This window comes from Juglans microcarpa x Juglans regia, chromosome 2D (genome assembly GCF_004785595.1).
Source record: "Juglans microcarpa x Juglans regia isolate MS1-56 chromosome 2D, Jm3101_v1.0, whole genome shotgun sequence".
In the NCBI taxonomy this organism is placed as follows: domain Eukaryota; kingdom Viridiplantae; phylum Streptophyta; class Magnoliopsida; order Fagales; family Juglandaceae; genus Juglans; species Juglans microcarpa x Juglans regia.
This window is the reverse complement of record NC_054596.1, coordinates 35,701,969-35,723,079: the sequence shown is the minus strand read 5'-3', so window position 1 is coordinate 35,723,079 and position 21,111 is coordinate 35,701,969. Positions and strand designations below refer to the sequence as shown.

Here is a 21,111-nt window from a genome sequence, read left to right as displayed (position 1 = left end):
ATTTATTGGGTTAGGCGCTAAAGATTTCCTACTTGTGTTGTTGCCTATGAAAGGATTGCAAAAATCCAACGTAAACCAAGCTTCTTAGTTCTAGTGTTTGTCATCATTTTCTTGTACTGACCACATTCTAGTTGCTGGATCAATTTAGAAGGGTCTCCAAGCCTTTTTCATTCTATTTACTACTACGTAAACTAGGACTTTGAGATGGGTGTCGTTCCCTATTGCGCTCAAGAATCATTGCACCGGAGGGCTAAGTGTCAGTTGCCAATGTCCCTGCTGCTTAATGATTATGGTGTCAATGGCTTCAGGCATTTATAAAAACTTGTGATTTTAAATATCATTTTTATTTATTTATTTTTTAAATCTGTATCTGAGTTGATCCAAATTGTTTCTTATTTTAAGATTGAGCCTGGCCGATAAATCGATGTATTAGACCACTATTGATTGATTCATCTTGATCTGATCTTTTTAGTTTTCTTCTAGTTGGTCAAGACAGAGCCATAATGGTTGTACAGGAGATCCAACTGATATTGACATTTATGAAACAAAAAAAAATTTGTAATAGTTTCAATTTCCAATATTCTGAGTGGAAGGGCTGCTTTTTTGTTGCTCTCAGAATAATTCAACCCGAAACAGCAGTGATGACTAAATGGCGGCGGGCCTCCCATTCTTTCTAGGGTCACTTACAGCAGTGAGGATACCACGGAATATGTTGGCAATAGAATCTCCTCCATGTTTCCTACCACCCATGTTGTTGATGGGGTTTTGGAGAGTTTGAACAACCAACTGGACGATGGCTCCCCCGGCTATGGCGTTCAGTTGATGACCCCTCTCTTCCAAGTAACTCTTTCTTTCATCTGGAAGCTCAATGTGATCCCCATCAATCACAGTCCAGTTTTCATACAAAATCACATTTGGTACTAGCTGCATAGGATGAAGAATGAATCAGATTATTGTTTGTTGAATTATACAAGTTTTACTTATGTATTGAAACATGTCAGGATGAAACCTTGTGGTAGATTCTTGGGTTCTGAACTGCAGCTAAGGGTTCCATTCCCAAGATAAAATGGTTGAGAAAAACCTGGATTACTGCCGGAATTATGTATATTCCACCACTACCACCAATGACCCCTGCCAGCTGGTTATCCTGCCAGGATAAGATACAAAGATAAGTGCAAAATATACAATCTAATGTAGAAAAAAATTGTCTTCTTCATGACACTTTTGGCATGGGATCAGTCATGAGAGGGCAGACAATTAGAATATTCAGAGTGGAGTACTGAGTTGCAATCAGTTTCAGAAAAAAAAAAAAAAAAAAAAAAAAAAGCTTCGAGGGAAACAACCTTTTGAGCTATTTTATTTATTTACCTTGACAACAATGATCGGAGTCATCGATGATAAGGGTCTCTTATTCGGTTCGATATAATTTGTTGGAGCAGGAGGAAGTTTGTCCGGTGTGATCTCGGTGGGCAATGAGAAGTCATCCATCTCATTATTCAACAGAATCCCAGTAGCAGGGGAGATCACCCCAGCTCCAAAAGGATAATTTACTGTGGTGGTCATTGATACTGCATTTCTATCTGCATCTACAATGCAAAAATGACTGGTGCCGTGATCTCTCAGCTGACTCCACCTGCAATTTATGGTATAAAACTCGAGAATAATGATTATAGAGAACTCAATATTAGCAGTATTGTCGACCAGTGAGGCAAATGTATTAAACCTGCTCATATAATATTCTGGAGGGAAAGTGGTGTTGTCAAATATCTTTTGCTGAATTTCCTTTGCAAAAGATGGCGAGAGCATTTCAGATACATATTTACTTACATCAACAAAGTTTGGGTCACCCAGGTTCATTCGGATAGCCAACATGTGTTTCAGTGCCTCGACCAGGCGATGTAGACCGAGGCTTCCTCTTACAGCATTTGAATTTCCATAGCTGTCCAAGATGTTCAGAACCTGTTTTTACCTAAGATTTTATATTTACCATGCATATGCAAAAATCCATATCTATAATTCTATATAGTGAAACACAACATTTCTCTTTCAAAAGTAGCTTCTTGAACAGTTCAATCTACCAATGACCTAGAATCCTGGTACTAGAGTACTATAATTATGAAGGTAAAGGTCAAGACCTCAATGGATCTTTCATTTCTTTAGTTATTCACGACACCAGAGTGGTTAAGGCCTCGTTCGTTTTCAGAAAATATCTCATCTCATCCTATCTCATCATTACAATTTTTCCAAATTCCTATACAAAATAAAATAAACAATTCAACTTTTTCAAATTCCAAAATAAAAATAATACTAAAAAATATATTCTAACAATATTTTATTCAATTTTTTAACTTTAATCTCATCTCATCTCATCTCATTTCTGAAAACAAACGAGCCCTTGTTTCAGTAAAGCATCCAATTTCGTAGTGAAAAACTTAGATAAGAACAGGAGGAAAAGCAAATTACTCACCAAAGAAAGGCCGACTGTTCCACTTGAAGGTGGCGGCATTCCAACTATGGTGTAGCCCAAAACATCCGCCGCCATTGCATCTGTTACATCCACTTTATAACTCCTTAAATCCTCCATTGTCAAAATCCCACCTACCTCTCTCACATCCTTTACTAACTTCTCACCAACGGTTCCATTGTAGAAAACTTGTGGCCCCTGCTCTGCCACTGCCTCTAAGCTGCGGCCAAGTTCTATATTGTAGCATGCATCCCCTGCCTGCAACAGCTTTCCGTTTGGTGCAAATACCTGTCGTAAACCTGGATCGTTCATGATCACCTTTGCAACCTTAGTCATGTGTTGTCTGAGATAAGGAGAAATCACAAATCCATCTTTTGCAAGTTCGATGGCGGGTTGGAATAATGTCCTCCAAGCCAAACGCCCATATTGTAACCAAGCTTTGTGAAGGCCAGCTATCTCGCCGGGAACTCCCATTGCGAGTGCACCAGCAACTTTGGATTTGGGATTATTCTCATACATGTTCTGTTTTTTTGCATTCACATGTTTGTACAATAAGCAAAAGACAAATTGATGTCAAACTTTATGGGAGACAATAGTCAAATTTGAACACATCCCTACCATGCAATGAGTCCAATCTAAAAGATCTGTGATGGATGCACTAGGTTGATGTGAAACTGTTTGATCAATCCGACTTAAATGATGCAAACATCTTTTATAGATTAGACTTGTTTAATCTTGGGGGTCCATAATTTTAGCTGAAGGAGAGAATTGTGAACCTGTGAAGCTGCTAATGGGGCAGTTTCCCTCATGTCAAAAGCTTGGGTTTTTGAAGTAGAGGAAGACCGGACAATCATGAAAGCTCCACCTCCTATCCCACTGGCCATCGGATGAACAACACCAAGGCACAGTGCAGTTGCCACTGCAGCATCAACAGCATGCCCACCCTGTCGAAGCATGGCTGCACCAATTTCCGAGCATCGGCCATCATCAGCAGCAACAACACCCTGATCTGACTCAACAATGTCATCATCAGCTACTCCAATTCTCTTATCATATCTGTTTCCTCCTCTTTGTTTCCAAGATTTTAAGTCGCCGCCACTGAGAACAAGGCCTACAACTGAAATACGAACAGTATCCGCATACAGTTAAATCTAGCTCACTCCCTGTGGCCATAAATTGCCAAAAGCAAAGAAAAGATTATTCCAGAGAGGATAGCGTATGGAACAGGACAGCCACCATTAAATGTGAATCATAGATCCGAATATATAATTATCATGAACCATATATGGTAATCTGATTGTTTTTGTCGATTATCTGGTCAGTCATGATAACAGATAAGATGTTTCCTTATGAAACTACTCCTGAGGTGGCCTATACATAAATTCCAGGCTTGGGCTCAACCCCGAAATGGAAGGAGAGAAAAATAAAAGGAGCAAATTTATGAGACTGGAATTATATATTTGGGTTGCTCCAAAATTCAAATTTAGCCAGAGTCTGGTGATTAACTGATTGGTGGTAAGTCCAGGTTTTGAGCAAAACTAAAATCATCCGAAATTCCAAATTCAGGCCATGATTCGAAGATCAAATTGTTTCTCTTGAGCCGTGACCACCCCTGAAAAACATGGTGCTCAAAAGTAAAGCCACTGGTTCAGGGGCCAATAACAGTAGCTTTTTTTTCGAAAAAAAAAAAAAGTGTCGGAGTTCTCATGTATATTGAACATGAAACTCTTTCAGATTGAGGGTTTGTGACAAAACCAGAACTAAAGAAAATAGATAAGCCCAGTAGAAAGGAGAAGAGAAACTGACTTGTAATGGTTATAAATGCAAGAAGGAAGAACATAGCCTTGCCCCAACTCTTCTTTTTATAATTGACAAATCCATGATTGCCCAGAAGTGGAGCTTCCATGTCTTGATTCCCCATCACTCTAGCTCTCGGGTATACAGAAAGAGAACAGGTAGGTAGGTGGAATGTCAGAAGCGCTGGAAGAATTTGTCGTTGTTTATAAAAAAAACAATCGAGACACATGCATATATATATATATATATATATACATATATATATATAAATGTCCTTCTCCAGTATACAGTTGTTTTATTTTTCCTTTATACTAGTGCGAAAGGCCTCAGGGATGAAATACGGTAGTATTTGGTCAGGTTCGAGGCCAAATTCAGAGTGTAATTGGCTTTGTCACTGTGGGTACGAGAAGCAATTAGTTGCAGCCACGTGGGCTGTGACGGCTGTCTGGTTTTGCATCTGCACATTATTATTAGAAATGAGTAATTCACGACCGTGATTTGTGCAACAATCACATAATTATTTTAAAAAAAATAAATAAAATATAAGATTTATTTAAAAAAATTAATTTTTTAATCGTAAATTTTACTTTTTTTTAAAATATAATTTTACAATCTAATGTATCGCATCAAATTATATTAATTAATAAATTTATTTTCATAAATATCTTGCGGTTAAACCATTTTTCTGATTAACCAATCAAAATACTTTTACTCCATTCGGTTAAAAGCAATAACTAATGTGACCAACTTCTGTTGTTATTATTATTATTATTTATTTCTTTTTGACCGAATTTGCATCTACGTGGCGTATTATTATTTTTAAGTGTCTAACTTGGCTTCTTAAAGCTTGAGCAGGGACATTTCATTTTATTGCCCAACATGGTCAGCGGAATTTTATTTTACATTGTAGAATCAGAAATCTAGAGACAAATATCGTTAGCCATGACGTTGTTATCTTCGTCTCTCTTCTTTTCCCCTTCTCTCATTTCACAGTAATTATGGACTGAGAATATTGAAGATTCCATTCCGTTAGAACAATAAGGATAGGATCAGATTCTTTTTTATTTTTTTCTTTTAAATAAAAACGCATTCGAATAAATTAATAATAAGCATTTATTTAAATATTTTCAATTAGAAGAAGCCCTTCGCATCATACATTAGATGACACTTATTTATTGCATAGAAAGTTGAAATCTTTGAACCCATACAAAAAACAACTATCATTTTTCAATAATAAATCCCACTCTTTTTCAAAACAATTACACAGCGTTTGCGCACTCCACGACTGCATGCATCATTACTCTTTCTTAGAGAAAATAAAAGAAAAAGAAATTCAAAAGTGCAAAATGCCGTTATTAAAAGAAAATTTATATTTACAAGTTTGAATTGTGTTATAAAAGAAGTTTTAAATTAAATTTTATCAAAAATAAAATCTGTCAATATGAAATATTATAATTTTTTTTTGTATAGACTTATATTAGAAGCATCAAATACTCTAATTAAAATAATCAAAATAAGTCACGTGTTAAAAGTGAATGAATGGACAAATAATCTTTATAGCACTGCGGAAAGAAGGCCAGCTTAATGGTTTAGTTGCCAAAGTTTGTCACGGAATAAAGAATGAGAAAGGAACGCTTGAAACTACAAACTTTTACACGTTTCATACTTCAAATTTTCTTAAAGAAGTTGCAGTTCGGATTTTTCTTGCTTGCTGATATATATACTGTAAAGAGTCATTTGGGTTGTAAAGCAATTCCTGGCAAACGACTTTTACAATAAAAATTTTGAATTTGAATTTTGAAGGCCTTTATACCACAACACCGACCACGTTACATAATTTGAATTACAACTATGGGATCTTTCATGAAAATAAATAAATAAATAATGCATTGAAATTGAGGGCTAAAGAGAAAATAAAAAGCATCAAAGTTGAGAACCAAAGAGAGAATATGGTAGACTGAATATTGACAATGAACCTTGCAAACTGCAGAAGTTCAGTAGGTTCAGTAGCCAATAGACACATCCCAATTTCAATATATTGGACACAACTTCTAAACATTGACAAGGGCTAAAAGGATCTGATGTTACTCTATCACTCTCTCTCGCTCTCTCTCTCTCTCTCTCTCTCTCTCTAGTCTCTCGTATACACCACTTAATTACCTTACCTGTCCTCTCAACATATATAATTCCTACGTGCCACTTTACCTGATGCTATCTCATGCTTCATGTAAAGGAAAAAAAAAAATTGATTAGGGCCACAAAAAAAGGGGGCAGATGTATATAACTTGGGCCTGTACAACCAATTCCTCATGACTGCCAGAACACCTCCGGGTCACTGCTATACAATGAGAAGTCTTGAATTTCCTGGTTAGCCACGTGGCAATCAATGAGTCGTGCTTGGATAATTTTACACAGCACTAATCCACATGGAAGCATCCACCATTCACTTTCATCCCTGCATTTCCCATCACAAAAAAAAACGGATGGCAAACACAGGAGTTCCAGATCAGTTGTTGACTTGGAGCATTCACTTTATAACTGAGAACAATAGAATCAATAATTGCAATGTCAGCCGGTACAAGTTACTTACACGCTAAAATTCCAGGACTGAAAGTTTAGATGCTTTTTACTTGAGTGGGTAGTATAATGAAGTATACCGCAAATGAAGGCAACCACCTGTTACGAGAGAGTATTTTCGAGAACATTAGAATCATAAAAATGAACATCAAACGTCTCTTCTTGGTAGCACGCTAAATTAGCCAAAAGCAATCAGAAACAATTTAGAGTGCATGCCGTTTCAGCAGTCTATCTGTTACTAGTTTACAAGCCATATTAGTGGCAAAGTCTTTGTGCAATGATAAGGTACAACGTGGGTAAGTTATAGACGGTCCCAATTTGTCAGACGTGAAAACAGTACATTGACAGCAGTCAGAATACTACCATTTGAGCATTACAAGCATTCTCATACAATCTCATAAACCGCTTATTCAAATATAACCCAAATTGTTAATATTGCCGCTTCCTTAGAGATAACTATTGAATTAGTAAAATTAAATGCTTTCTGAAAATTGAAATGAAAAGTATTCCAATTAGTAGCAACGACTGGCATATTTCTGGAATAACTAGTTACTTTCTAATAATCTTTCTTGAATATGGAAGACATGGTTGAGAACAACTTACAACATTGATCAAGGATGTGATATTCCACAAAGCATATACACGGGCAAGACCTGCTGAGCGCCTAGGTCCATGACTAAACAAAGCACTGATTCCGGCTGGGAACGGAAACAATACACCAAGAGGAAGGACAAACAGAACTAAAAGGAAGTCCAACAGCGAAATAGAGTACATCTGTAGTAAAGTAAGCAGGACTAAACTAAAATCACCTAGGAGTAGTATAGAGATGAACAAACCAACAAGATCCTGTAAAAAATTGAATGTGTGAGAATAGCATCTGGAAGATGCAACCAGATTTTTATAATAAGGAAAGTATTAGCACATTCAGTCTACACTGCAAGCATCTTAACTACCTGATGGCCAACAGGTTTGGTATTATAAACTACGAAAGAGAAGGGATAACATATAGCCTTGTTCTGTTTAAGCATCCGTAAGCTCTTGCCATGCAGAATCCCTCCAAAATTCCTCCTGCACGTCACTGAATGCTCACAAACTCTCAAATGGTCTTGTGGACTTTCCCTATGAATTCTGTGCAAACTACATATAAAAGAAAAGAAAATCAGGCATGGCTCTATTTTAAATAGTAACAGTAAACCAAGCAAACTATTACCATGACTGTTGCTCCGGTAGCAATGATATATCTTGACTACCAATTGATGGCTGCGCACTTTCATTTTCAATAGCACATGTGAGAAGTCCAAAGTGGCAATATCCAGAAGCTGTAGGCTGAAACCAAGCTAGATCAACACGTACACCATATGTACTTAAAGTAGGGTTTGCATGGGTTTCAAGCCAGCTTATAACATGACCAAAAGATATCTTCAGGTGCCCACGGCGAACTAAGCGTAATTGAGCATTTAGACCCGCCACAAGTCGATACCATATGGTAGGTGGAATAGACTGAAAGGTGGTCAAGTATAAATATCAACAAAATTTCCTTGTATGAACTATATCAATATGCTATATACGAGTGCAAAAACTGAATAAAGGACAAGCTTAAAACATTATGGGCCACAAACCTGACTCATAAGGCAAGTAAGAATATTATCACTTTGTAGGCAAAAAGGAGCCATGTAACTTCCATCTCCTCCAAAAACTAGAGACATGGGAAATCTTTGATGAAGACGAGGAGGAAGATCAGATCTCTTTTCATCCCCACCAAGGAAAAAGTCCACATAAGCAAGCATCAGATCAGAAGTTGCAGCTACCTGCAACATAAGATGGTAAACATTAACGTGAGAATCATAGATCCATTAAGATCAAATAAAACAACAAGCACTCTATCAGGTAAACAAGTGATCGCTGGCGAGAGCAATCAGCACCATAAGACTTTAAATCCTAGCAATCAAGAGCATTAACAGTTATAAGTTTTTGAGCTCCATAAAAAAAAATAAAAATCTTCAAGTATAAAAATCTTCAAGTTTTTGAGCTCCAATGCGATAGCTGAAATCTTTGTTTAGTTCACAAAATAGGAAGGGTTTGACTTCTGTTAACTCATTAACTTCTAGACGAAGTCTAGGTCTTGAAAGATAATTATGTTCAAGAATACTAATCCTACATATATTTTCTCAATAAAATTCTTTAATCTATTGAGAAGAAGAGAGGTTTCCGTTGAAGCAAGATCAATAAGCCTTTTTATCAACCATCAAAAGTTAAAAAACCAACACAATGTAATCATAACTTCAAGGTAGAAAACCTGGAGAGTAGAAATAATGCTGCACATGATAAGAAGGTTATCCAAATGTAAGATATTAACATCCTTAATATCCTAAGAACTAACAAGTCCAAGGAAAGACATCATAAATGTAGGGAAATTTTTTGAAGAACATGTTCTGAAGAAATTGACCTTTAGCCCTTCATATAGAGCACGTGAACGGCAAGAACGCAGGCAAGAATGATCATATTCTGATCGAACAAAGTCACGCAGTTGCTGTAATTTCTTCTTTCGACACCGCTGTAGCCATGACCATGCAAGCGGATAAGCAAGCAGAGAGAGAATGCTGTAAACTGATCCTTCCCACCACTGATAAGCAGCTAAACCATTAATCCCATCCACAAATCTATTGAATGCATCCTCGTAACTGCCATGAAAATGAAACAATAAACTAACATTATTATGAATTAAGTGACTGCAAGATATGAAGCTATGAAGAAAAACTCGAGGACTTTACTAAACGTAAATTTAATCATAACAAAATTCAAGGTATCACCATTGGTGCAGCAGAAACTAACCACCAATTAATTATGCAGCCGAGAGAGAAAGAGAGCTTACACAATGTCTTCTACTTGTTCAGGAGGGGAGTGAGGTAGATGCCAAGGTTCCTTGAAAGTATTTGGTCCCATGAAGTACATTCTATGCACATGAGTCTGAGATTCCTCTGTTCTATTTGTTTCCAAAACCTGAAAGCCAACTTATAGCCTTTAAAAGGGTTATAAAACTGCAACAGGCTTCATAAGTGATGTATATTAGATCATCATAAAGTGTGAGAAAGTATGAACAGAAAAGGAAGAAATTGGAGGTAGACCTCATTTAATGACTCTAGGAAAGGGAAGGAGTGATCTATTCGAGAGACAGGTTGAGCAGGAACAAGGGCTGGTAATTCATCTCCACCAACATATTTCATTCGTGCAACACTAAGCACTAGAGCCAAAAGAATTAGGATACCCAAGAGAATAAGACCAAATAACCATGGTCCACCAAAAGTGTATATCAGCTCTTCAAGTGCTGTATAACAATGTGGCATGTGAAATCTGTCAGATATGCACTTGTATGGACAAGGAGCCTCAGTAACACCACCTGTTGAAAGGATTGGAATGATAATTAAGCACCAATTTACACACACACACACACACACACAGGATTTATTTACATGATAAAACTATGACATCAAAGGTAGAATATAGAGGAAAAAAATTAAAAAAAAAAAAGGAAAAAGACATTTAAGCACACTCAAACAACACTTTCAAAAATCTCAGAAAGAAATTTTCTGATAGAGCTGCTTAAAGTAAAGCTTAAAGCAAAAATAAAGTCATCCTTTTGCCCACAGAAGCGAACAGATGTAACTTAGTGATACCTCGAACGGTAAGATATCTGGCACGATGTGGAAGCTCATTCGATGGGCACTCATGACATAGGGCTCTATCAGACCCACTGACATTCTTATATGTGCCAACAGGGCATTCCTGCAGCACAATTTGCTCATCACGTGTAAAGTCAAAACAAAAATGACATAACAAAAAACCCAGACTAAGAAAGAGAAAAAAATAAAAGTTTAATCAAAATATCAGTGAAAAGAAAATATAAAAGATGAAGTGAACTATTCCATCAACAAACCGACAGATATGGATCTAGCTACAGTTTAGAAGTTATGCCTCAAATAATTCAAAGCAATCAAATAAACTTGGGAGTCAATTACAGCTTTGAAGATACCACAACTACTCAATTATACAACTATCCCACGATAGACATTATACAATTAGTAATACCCTATAGATGTAAAAAGAAGTCTAAAAAAAAATACATGATATGTTGATGGAAAATCTACCTCACAGAAGATGCCATGAAGCCCTTTGGGGCAGGCCTTCCCAGTGACAGTCCCGTTTTCCCCAGCACGGCCGTGACCTCTACCAAATCCTCCCCTACAATTAGGGAGAAAAAGGAAGAAAAAGCTCAGAACAGAAATTACTGAAGAAAAAACCAGACCATCACAATGCTTGAGGATTTAGTTATGGGAGACCAAGAAATCATTGGTATTCACTTCCATGAGTTGTAACCTAATCATAATCTAACTACCCAGCATGGTGAAGATCCATTCCAAGAACATATATGTTAAGCAGGATTAGTATTTTTACCTATAAAAATAAATAAATAAATAAATAAAACAAAGCAAGTGCAATGGAAAATCACTGAAGAGAATGTTACTAAGTAAAGGTATTTTAGGCCATGATGACAATTGGTTTGGACAACCTGATCATTCATCAGACACTACATATTACTAACAAAGATTAAATACATACACAGTATAAATAGTTCCCTTCACACTTGCTATGGGTAGATATGCATCCCCGACTGGTATATCTGACCAATGAAAGTGAACTCTTCCACCACCACCACCACCTCCACCATTGTGACTACCATGCCCTCCGACAGTTGATATAATAGAAGAATCACCTAGTGCCAAGGAATGAACAAACAAAAGAACAGTTCCACCGGATCCACCACCAGGTCCGATGCTCCTACTACCTTGCTTTCCAGCATCTCCACAGCTTTCTCCATCGGCTCTAAGTGAACCATTGAGATACAAACTTGATAATGAGTGCTCTATCGAACCCATCACTGTTTACAAAAAAAAAAAAAAAACTGATATATTGATGAGTACCCATCCAAAAAAAAAATTAACCAACATCTAATTTGGCCATGAGCGTTAACGTATGGGCAAAAAATGAGCTCATTAGGCTTAAAGGTGTAATAATCCAGATTGAGTGTAGAAGGTTAGTGAATGGATCCCAAATTGCCCAGAAGGAGAAGTTCTTGTGGGCTCAATCCAGGGTGTTATAAAAGGTACTAGAAAAATTAATTCCAGGAATTTCTATCTACTGTCAGAATGTGGACACAGCTAAAAATCTCAGCCATTTATTTTCCATAAGTTCTCATACTAAAGCATTAACTAGAGTCTCTGTGTCACTCACAATTTGGAGTGTACATAGCCATTTTTCCCTTCTTTCAAGAAGAACTACACTAATAATCATCATAGAATATCCACCAAAAAAAATAGAACCTGATAAATAGCCTTTTTCCCAACTCTCTTGCTCTCTCTCTAAGTAAGAGAATGGCATATTCTTTTACAAGTCAAAGAAAGAATAAACGAGCAGGGCATATATTTCTAACAGAAAAATCACGAGATATTGCAGATACTAGAAACCATTACGCTGTCCTCATTTCATTGAGAAGCAGCATTCCCCTTTACACCGAGCTCACAATTATATAAAATACTATATTCAAATGTTTTAACTTCCAATACGGCTCCTCCTATTCAACATTCAAATTATTGGAGCTTTCTATAATTGTTAAGCTCTTGTTTATAGGTTTTTTATTGGTTTCAAGACTGTTAACATAGGATTACGTGTGTCTCCAGCTAGTTTCAGATATATGGCAAACTTTGCAACATGAAAACTATAACTCGCGAGTGTCACTTAAACAAGTGATCCTGTAGAAATTCAAGCCCGACTCCTGAGGAAGCATGATGCGTAAGTGAAAAGCAAATAAGACCTTAGCACAGGCCTCAACTCCATATGGTTAGCATGGCACCCAATACCACATTGCAACAATCTTATCCAGACCACAAGTTACAAAAGCAACAATAGGAAAAAAAAATATTACTAACTCAAGACATTCGACAACTTACCAATTATACCACCACCTGTAGTTGCACCAGCAAGGCTATCATTTCCACTGCCACTACCAAGCTCACAAGGTAAATCAGCATCTCCATATGCACCACCACCATCAATGAAACTGCCATTATAATATCCATCACCACCTTTGCCACCATGTCCACCACCGCCACCTAGACCGTTTTCAAAAATTCTTCCTTTACCCACGCCACCAGTACAGCCTGCACGGAGTCCATTACGTCAATAATTTCTTGCAAAATTTTCACTTTCTAGATAGGTATCTTTTTTGTATAAATCTTGTGTACATAAATAACGCCTTCGCGATTTTTAATGAAATTCTTATTACTTATAAAAAAGGCAGTAAAGAATCCATAGAACATGATGCAACTGAGAACGCATAGTTCAGTTCAGATGATATAATAAACTCCAGAACTAGAAAAAAAGATTTCCAAGGAATATTCTGTTTAGGCACAAACTAGCTGGTCATTCACTGTATTAAAGTTTTTAACAAAAGGGGCAAAAGTAATACCCAGCCCAGATGCACTAATTGCTCCAGAAGATTGGACAACCACAGTTCTGACCCAGTGAAAATGAACAACAGATCCTCTTATAATGCCTTCAAGAATAATATCTTCAACCCTACAGATCTGCAGCAGTAAGCCAAGCCAATCATTTATCAGAGATGCAAAGGCAACACTCTTATTCACAACGCATGAGCCATTCACTCATCTGAATAAGATAAGTACTTAGTGCTCAATCTCGCTAATGGAACACCTGAAGAGTGAAGGGCAACGTAGAGTTCACATTACAGTCTTCGGGTGGATGAAGTAGTTCCCCAGGGCAATCTGGGAGTTCACAGTAGAGCTGTGGCGTCCTATCAAATTCAAAAGAATGAATATTAGACTGAATAAGTAATGACAGCATTGAGAACTATAAAATATCACTTACATATCGTTAAAACTGCCATTGTCCAAGGGACCTTGCAGAACAGATCCAGGTCCAACCTTCATGTTATAAAGAGAGTACTGAGCACATGGTAAAGCTAAATAAAAAATTTTAATTGTTGTGCAGTTATAGTTGCAAAATACCAGCATTCCGAAATCACAACAAAAAGCAGCTTAAGAACATACTGGAGAAAGAATGAAGTTGAAAAACATATATAAAATGGGCATGTATGCACCACAAAAAGGGGAGGGAGGGAGTAACGCCAAAAATCGTCTCAAAGATGCCAAAGTGTCTAGATATCTTAAATGCTTTTGCAGTAATCATCTCCTAAATTAAACTGGCTAGTGAAGCTAACTGACAAATGTTTCTCATAAACCTTTCATACAGTTCCAAAGAAAGAATTCAAAACTACACAAGAACCTTCAGCTTACATTGACACTATAAAATAATGATAGAATCAGCCGTTGTGCTTCAATCAGATTTCCTGGTCCAGACAAATTCAAATAACCTTGTCCATGAACTCCCAAATTTGCATTAGAATGTATCACAGAGGATCCCTGACAACCAAATATGCAAACATCATTCCTCGCGTGAAAGCAACATAAAGCCAAATATTGGAGATTTTACTACCTTGAGAACTACTAAATTGCTGGCCTCAAGCAAAGACGTTGCCACAAGTGAATCAACACCACCATCAATAAGCATTTTGGAATTCAACATCAGATGCATCTTGACAGACATTCGTAGAGCCCCATATATCTATATATAATTGTAAGTAACAAAAATGTCAGGTATCTTATTCATAATCCATGATAAGAACTTAACAAAAGAAGAAGGTATATTACTAATAATCCATCAAAAATATTTCACAAAAACGAGCATATGCAAAAAGATTGAGTTACATATGGAAAAAGATGTGGTGTTACAAAGATTATGGAGAGATAATATTGCCTTAGTAAGGTTATATCATTCAGAAGGTAGATAAATGGTGCCAACACAGAAAGAGTGAAATCTTTTAATATACATAGGAAAAAACATCACCACTAAACAAAAATGCTGAATCTAAACCCAAAATTAAAAAGCAAGCAAAGAAACGTGCTTCTCACTTGCCTTTACAACTGAGTCACTCATTAAAAGCTCTTCTGCCATTAACTCAAATTCTGATGTAGCAACATGTGCAAGCCCAAAGGTCAAAACTGCACCACACGTTAAGTGAATTTGCCCTCGAACCTGTTAAATGCATTGTCATTTTTAGTAAACAAAATGCATTGTCATTTTCTAAGCATTCTTGGGTTTAGTCTTTAGGAGTCAATTGCAGGACAGCATTTCTAACCAAACTTTGAAAGTTTTAGTTTTGTCACTTCTTGAGGTAAGTAGTCATAAACCCAACAAACAAAAAATGACTACTTACCTCAAGAAGTGACAAAATTAAGGGCTCCCTTGGATACTTAGAATATCTAAAAATATTTGTGAATAGTAGTCAAATTATTTGTGAATAGTAGTCAAATGGTTTCAGTTAAGATGTTTTATTGGGTTTTGGGAAACGACAGAAGAAGTTAAATAAAAAATATTAAAAGTTAAAAACTTGCTTGAATATACTTTTTTAATATTATTTTTTGTTTTGAAATTTGAAAAAGTTGTATTGTTTTTTGTATTTTATTTGGAAGCTTGGGAAAGTTGTGTTGGGTTTTGTGTTTGGATAATAATTAGGTAATGATTAGATGAAAAAATAGAAAATTTGAAATTGAAATGCATTTTGTGTTTAAGTGATGTTTGGAAGGAAATATTTGAGAATATCTAAGAATATCTGAGAATACCTTGTTACATAAACAAGGCCTAAAGCTTTCAAAGTTTGGTTAGAAATGCTGTCCTGCAATTGACTCCTATAAACTCTTTCCAAACCTCCTTTAAAAACAAAAAATATATAAAAAAGGGAAGAGGACGGTACCCCAAATCTTATTAATAAAGTCTTCCCAAAATTCCTACCCCACATTAGTTTGAATTAAATTTTCTCTACCTAATCCACACACTTTACCTGTACACGACTCCAGAACAAAGGAACCAAGGCCTTAGCATGATTTTCAATGTAAACATTTGTCCAAAGTGGCTGTTTAGGAAACTCTAACAGAAGTGTGTCCGTCGTCGTGGACCTATTGTGATTGCTCACAAGAAGAATCCGAGGCACAGCATCATAATATGTCCCAGCAGCACCTGAGTTTTCAGGACAGCCTAAACTACTCCCTCCTGCAAACAAAATTACAAGCATGTGATAAAATAGATGTGGCTATTATTCTAGCAAATGCTGGATTATCACAGCCTGTGGTGATAGAGCTCCTCTAAGCATGGAGGAAAAAGACAGAAATGCCTATTAACTTACCACAAGCAATGGAACAACCGCAAATATTTTGAACATAACATTCAAAACTGGACCAAATTTTATTTTTTTCTTTTTCTTTTTCTAATAGGCAAAAACCATGCCAGTTGGTGCATGAAAAAGTTCTGAGCTGTAAATTCATTTTAGTTTGAAGAAAATATAGACCTATACGAAATAGATGTATCAGAAGGCTAATGCACTTTACTTATCAAAAACAAAAAGAAGGCTAATGCACCCCTGACCAAGCACTCCAGATTGAAACCTATTCACTTCATAATCTGCAGTATCAAACACTCAAAACAGCAACTAATTATAAGAACCAAAAGTATCAAGTTAAGAAAAAGGAATATCCACCATCCACACAATAGTATTCTTTCAAAAGGCATGAAACTACAAATTATCTTTCTTTAAAATAATATGAAATTTGAATTAGAAAAAAGAAAAAATTACGATTCTTCAATCTTTTCACTAAGGTGAAATCTTCAGGTGCTTCCTAAAGCGAAAGCACACTTTCCAATTGCTTCTCTAGGTGGTTTATATAAAACTCTTATACGAGATAACAAGAAGACTGCCTTATTTCTTTTAAAGTTTTAAACTTGAAGTATATACTAACCATATTGTTTCTTAGAAATAGATTTTACATTCTTTACCCTTTTCATTCGAACAGAATATTTGATTCATGTGTCTTATGTTCATTACTATGATTTTCTACTTCAAACTGCCCCTCCTAGTAATCATGTAGTCTAAAGCTTTATGAGGCAAAGTTTATCGTGCACTAGAAGTTCAAGTTAAAGAACTTGCCGCCAACCCACAACCTCCAATGCCGCAAGATACCAATTTGTTGGTATCAATTCAGACATCTTGTGACAGCAACAATGGAACTTTTGAGGAGGTACGAGATTTGAATGCATGAGATGGTGGGGGGGAAAATATGGGTTTGCCATTGGTGCCTTGCGAGGAGGAATGTTTGGGGCCTAGTCTACAGTTGGGAGTTGTGTCTGGGGAAGATGTTGTCCCCCTGGTATCTCTTCCTCCGATAAACAATATAGCTGGTTCACCATCAGATTGAGTTTTGCAAAAGGTTAACGAGATACCGCAGTGTGTAGGGATTACATGTGGAGGATTTGACGACCAATTCACAGCGCTATTCACTGCAATTGAGGCAGGTCACTCGTTTGAAACAAAATCAAGATTTAAGAAGAGCAGAGAGTTAAAGCACCTTATTTGGGCAATCAACTACGAAGCAAAGGGAGGTAGTACAAGTCGAGGGAGGACTAGAGGGAGGGCAGGAGTATGAAGCCCTTTCCGTCCTCGTAGGATCATTTGGATGGAGTTTTAGTCTTGTGGGAAACAAGGGGTTGTGGTAGTTACAGTGATTTGCTTTGCTTTGGGGAGGCGTGTTTTGTCCCAATCAGGCTAGGCGTATATTGGATAGATTTCTAATTTCTCCCTCTTGGGAGATGTTCATTAGGGGCTCTCTATTATGGACTAGGTGTTTTCTCTTATATACACCCAGTGTACTTGGTTACGCCTATGATATAAATACATTTTTACTTATCAAAAAGAAAGAAAGAAAGAAAGAAAAAGAAAAAAAGAAGAAGAAGTTCAAGTTAAAGAAAACCATACATTTTGTGCATACTCTTTACCTTTTTCTATTTATAAAACACATGCATAACAAATTAAATCATTAAATCATCATGTGTAACAACTGCCCACCACCCATGACAAAAAAAAAAAAAAAAAAAATTAAACTTACAAATAAACCATTCTTCCTCCTCTCTCCTTCTATAATCATTATCATCATTTTAACAAACTACTATAAATATAGCAATTGACAGTTTTCACTAAAACTAATTTGTCAAAAAAAATTAAATCAGGGCATATATACCTCTGGTGATACTTCAATTAGAAAGCATACAAAGATTGGTACAAATATACCCCTGACTGACCCAGAAAAGACAAAGCTCATTCTTTTAAGAATAAAAAACTAAATACCAAGATAAATAATCTGAGTCTCACCATGAACAAAGATTTGTGTATCATCATGCCTGCTGAAAACATGGATGGAGACTCTTCCACCCCCACCTCCAGCAAAACCATTTCCACCAGTGGCGCTTATCCTGCCATTTCCAATCCTGTTCTCCACAGGATACCATTAGCCGATTATGTTTCTAAGCCACTTATGGAAAATAATTTACTGGAAAGTATCTCTGTACAGTTCACTTTACGGTCCACAAAAGATGGAGTGTGAGGGTCAACATGGAGTCTATTGGATGTTCATGACAAAGGTTAAAATTCTAAACTATATATGGTAATTAAAACATTCTCATATAATCTGGAGTAAAGAGTATAATATAAAGCTGAAAACTCGTTCCTGGATCGTGCAGTATTAGAACTCGTCTTTCTTTATATTGAGATGCAGGTTAAGTGTGGTTTTACACGCAGAAAAAGCAATTCTTGAGCAAAACGTATGGAATCGCGTGACACAGTAGGGGGGAAAAATGACAAGAAGAATACGAGGAGATAAACCAATAGCTAACAATTCATAATCGATTGCACAAACAATTTGCATAAGCATTAGTTGATTATATAGTTTCATAGAAAATCTGCGATACGTAAAGGGAGGGAGGCAGAGAGAGAGAGAGAGAGAGAGAGAGAGTTACATTCTTTGAGCGTTAACGAAAATGCTGCCACCAGAGCCTCCTCCACCCTTAACACCGCCATCGCCCCCATCCGCGAATAGATTCCCGCTAACCTGAAGTGTAGTATTCACCTCAATCCAAATCCTCCCACCTCCTTCCCCACCATAATTCACTTCTTTAACAGTTGTCCCACCCCTGCTTCCATAACTCCCGGGCACATCCAAAGACGACCACGAGTAGGCGTCCCCGCCCCAGATATCTTCCGGGAGCTTCTTGTTATCGGAAACACAGCTAGCACCCCTCCCACCATGCCCTCCGCCTGCACCCTCAACCCCATCGGGGCTGCCACTAGTCTGCGCGGGGGTGCACCCGCCAACGCAGTCACATTGATCTTTGACCCCTCAAACAAACTCGCATTCCAAGCATTCACCCTCACCGACCCGGCAACTATAGCCGAATTACTACCCAAACAAAATTCCCCGCTCAAGTTAACCGTAATTGAGCAACCCAATGCCGTACAGCTCAAACTCACACCAGGAAGTATATATAAGCTTCCATTTCCTTCTATATATACATCATCTACAAAAATTAAGCTAGAGTTGAGTACGCACGAGGTGTTGAGGGACCCAATCCCGTAAAGATCGTCCTCGCACGTGAGCGACGGAGGGTGAGGTGGTGGAGGAGGAGCCGGCGGCGACGGCGGCGTGTAATCGCCCTGAAATGCGTCAAAGTCGTACCCGATGATCGAGAAAGCATCATCCGAACCTTCGGAGAGGCAAGCGTTGATGGCGCAGAGAGTGAGGAAGCTAAGAAGGAAGAAATGGAAGGTGGGTGAGGAGGAAGCGCGGGCCATTGGAGGAGGCGACAGTCATTACAGAAGCGAATAAACCCCAAAAAAGAAAAAATGTGAGTGATTGAGGAAGGGGGGTTGGAGTTGGGGCTAATGTAAAAGCAAGACAGGTAAACCCTAATTCAGAAAGAGGAGTTTGAGAGATTCTGTAGGGAAGGGGGTTTAGGTAACTTGCATGTTGAGGAGGAGGAGGAGGAGATTGAATTGAATGAATTCAAAGGCGTTTTGGGAGTGAAATTAGGGCAGAATTTTAGAAAAATACGTGAAGAAGCTTTAGCTGAGAGGCCGTGTTTGGGAAATTTCCTTTGGGATGAGGGAAAGAAACAGAGAGGAATGGGTATGACAGAGAAACGCAAAGGAGAAGAGTACAGCTACGCACAGAAATGCGCGTGTGTGCGGCACGTGTGCTACTTCTTTAAGGCTGCTACTGTTACGTGCTACACGTGCCTCAGCTTTGGTTTTTTTGTTTTTTTTTTTTTTTTGTTACATTTCAAATTCTTGGCCTTTGATTTCATTATACTTTTTATCCTGTTTTTTTTCAAAACAATAAAAGAATATTAAGGCCTGTTGGGAACTTAGACTGAATTGAGAGATTAATTCACTTTAGTCTAATTTTAAATTAAGTTTACATCTAAATATTCATTCTTAAATCATTAAATTTATCTCAACTTAAAATTTATTTATACGCAGGACCCACAACCTTTTTCAATTTAACACATTTTTATACGCGGGATCCGCAACATTTTTTAACTTCTCATAAATATATCTAAACTCATCTAAATACATTTTAAGTAAGTTTCACAAAACTCACTATACCATCTCAACTTACTATTATTTATAAATAACTCAATTTATCTCAATTCAACTCAACATATAAGCAAAGCCTAATATTTACAAATATTAAATAAGGGATAGAGAACTACGTATTACTTGTGAAATAATTAATGAGAAATCATGAATTTAAATCACCAAATAATATTAATACATGTGAAATTAGATTTATATTAATTATTCTTATCCATTAACATAATGACATTATTACGTTAATAGGATTGCGACAGGGGCGGATCTATGTTGTAGATTGGGGGGCAATATTAGTCTTCTATATTTTATAATTACAATTTTAAATGTAAATATTCTTAAAATATTTAAGATTACCCCCAACACTCAAACACACAGTATATCACTGAAATATCTTTAAGTCCATTAATATAATAGTCTTGATTTGACATATCTATCTCTCTTTATTTGCATTTGGTGTGCATTATACAGTTTGTTTAGTTTCATATCAATGATATTATATAAGTTTTTCTTGTCTTTCTAAGCTTATATAATTACATGATTTTTTTATTTTTACTTTTTCTCATTTGGGTCATTCTCGATTTCATTGAGTTTCTTGTCTATCTCCTGAACATAATCTTCATTTGCAACCTTTGAGATGTTTATAACCACATATTAATCAATTAAT

At 36.8% G+C, this 21,111-nt stretch overlaps 2 protein-coding genes across 2 annotated transcripts; both read right to left on the bottom strand.

The window, feature by feature from the left end:
* Positions 1-460: 460 nt before the first annotated feature.
* LOC121251034 (glutathione hydrolase 3-like) lies at positions 461-4,492 on the bottom strand. The gene is made up of 7 exons (XM_041150328.1): positions 4,271-4,492; positions 3,241-3,581; positions 2,468-2,986; positions 1,724-1,959; positions 1,369-1,633; positions 1,010-1,147; positions 461-924 (listed from the first exon to the last, which is right to left on the bottom strand). Exons 1-7 carry the CDS (start codon positions 4,488-4,490, stop codon positions 646-648), a joined length of 1,998 nt encoding a protein of 665 aa, XP_041006262.1. The 5' UTR covers positions 4,491-4,492; the 3' UTR covers positions 461-645.
* Positions 4,493-6,202: 1,710 nt separating this feature from the next.
* Positions 6,203-19,999, bottom strand: LOC121251033. The gene is given in 23 exon segments (XM_041150327.1): positions 6,203-6,716; positions 6,852-6,937; positions 7,442-7,684; positions 7,792-7,975; positions 8,049-8,338; positions 8,458-8,646; positions 9,285-9,519; positions 9,711-9,838; positions 9,964-10,235; positions 10,513-10,621; positions 10,984-11,077; positions 11,456-11,774; positions 12,844-13,053; positions 13,362-13,479; positions 13,607-13,706; positions 13,781-13,836; positions 14,209-14,334; positions 14,408-14,536; positions 14,888-15,007; positions 15,813-16,021; positions 18,171-18,286; positions 18,815-19,151; positions 19,154-19,999. Coding segments are annotated over 23 exon segments (4,311 nt in total). The 5' UTR covers positions 19,647-19,999; the 3' UTR covers positions 6,203-6,568.
* Positions 20,000-21,111: the final 1,112 nt, after the last annotated feature.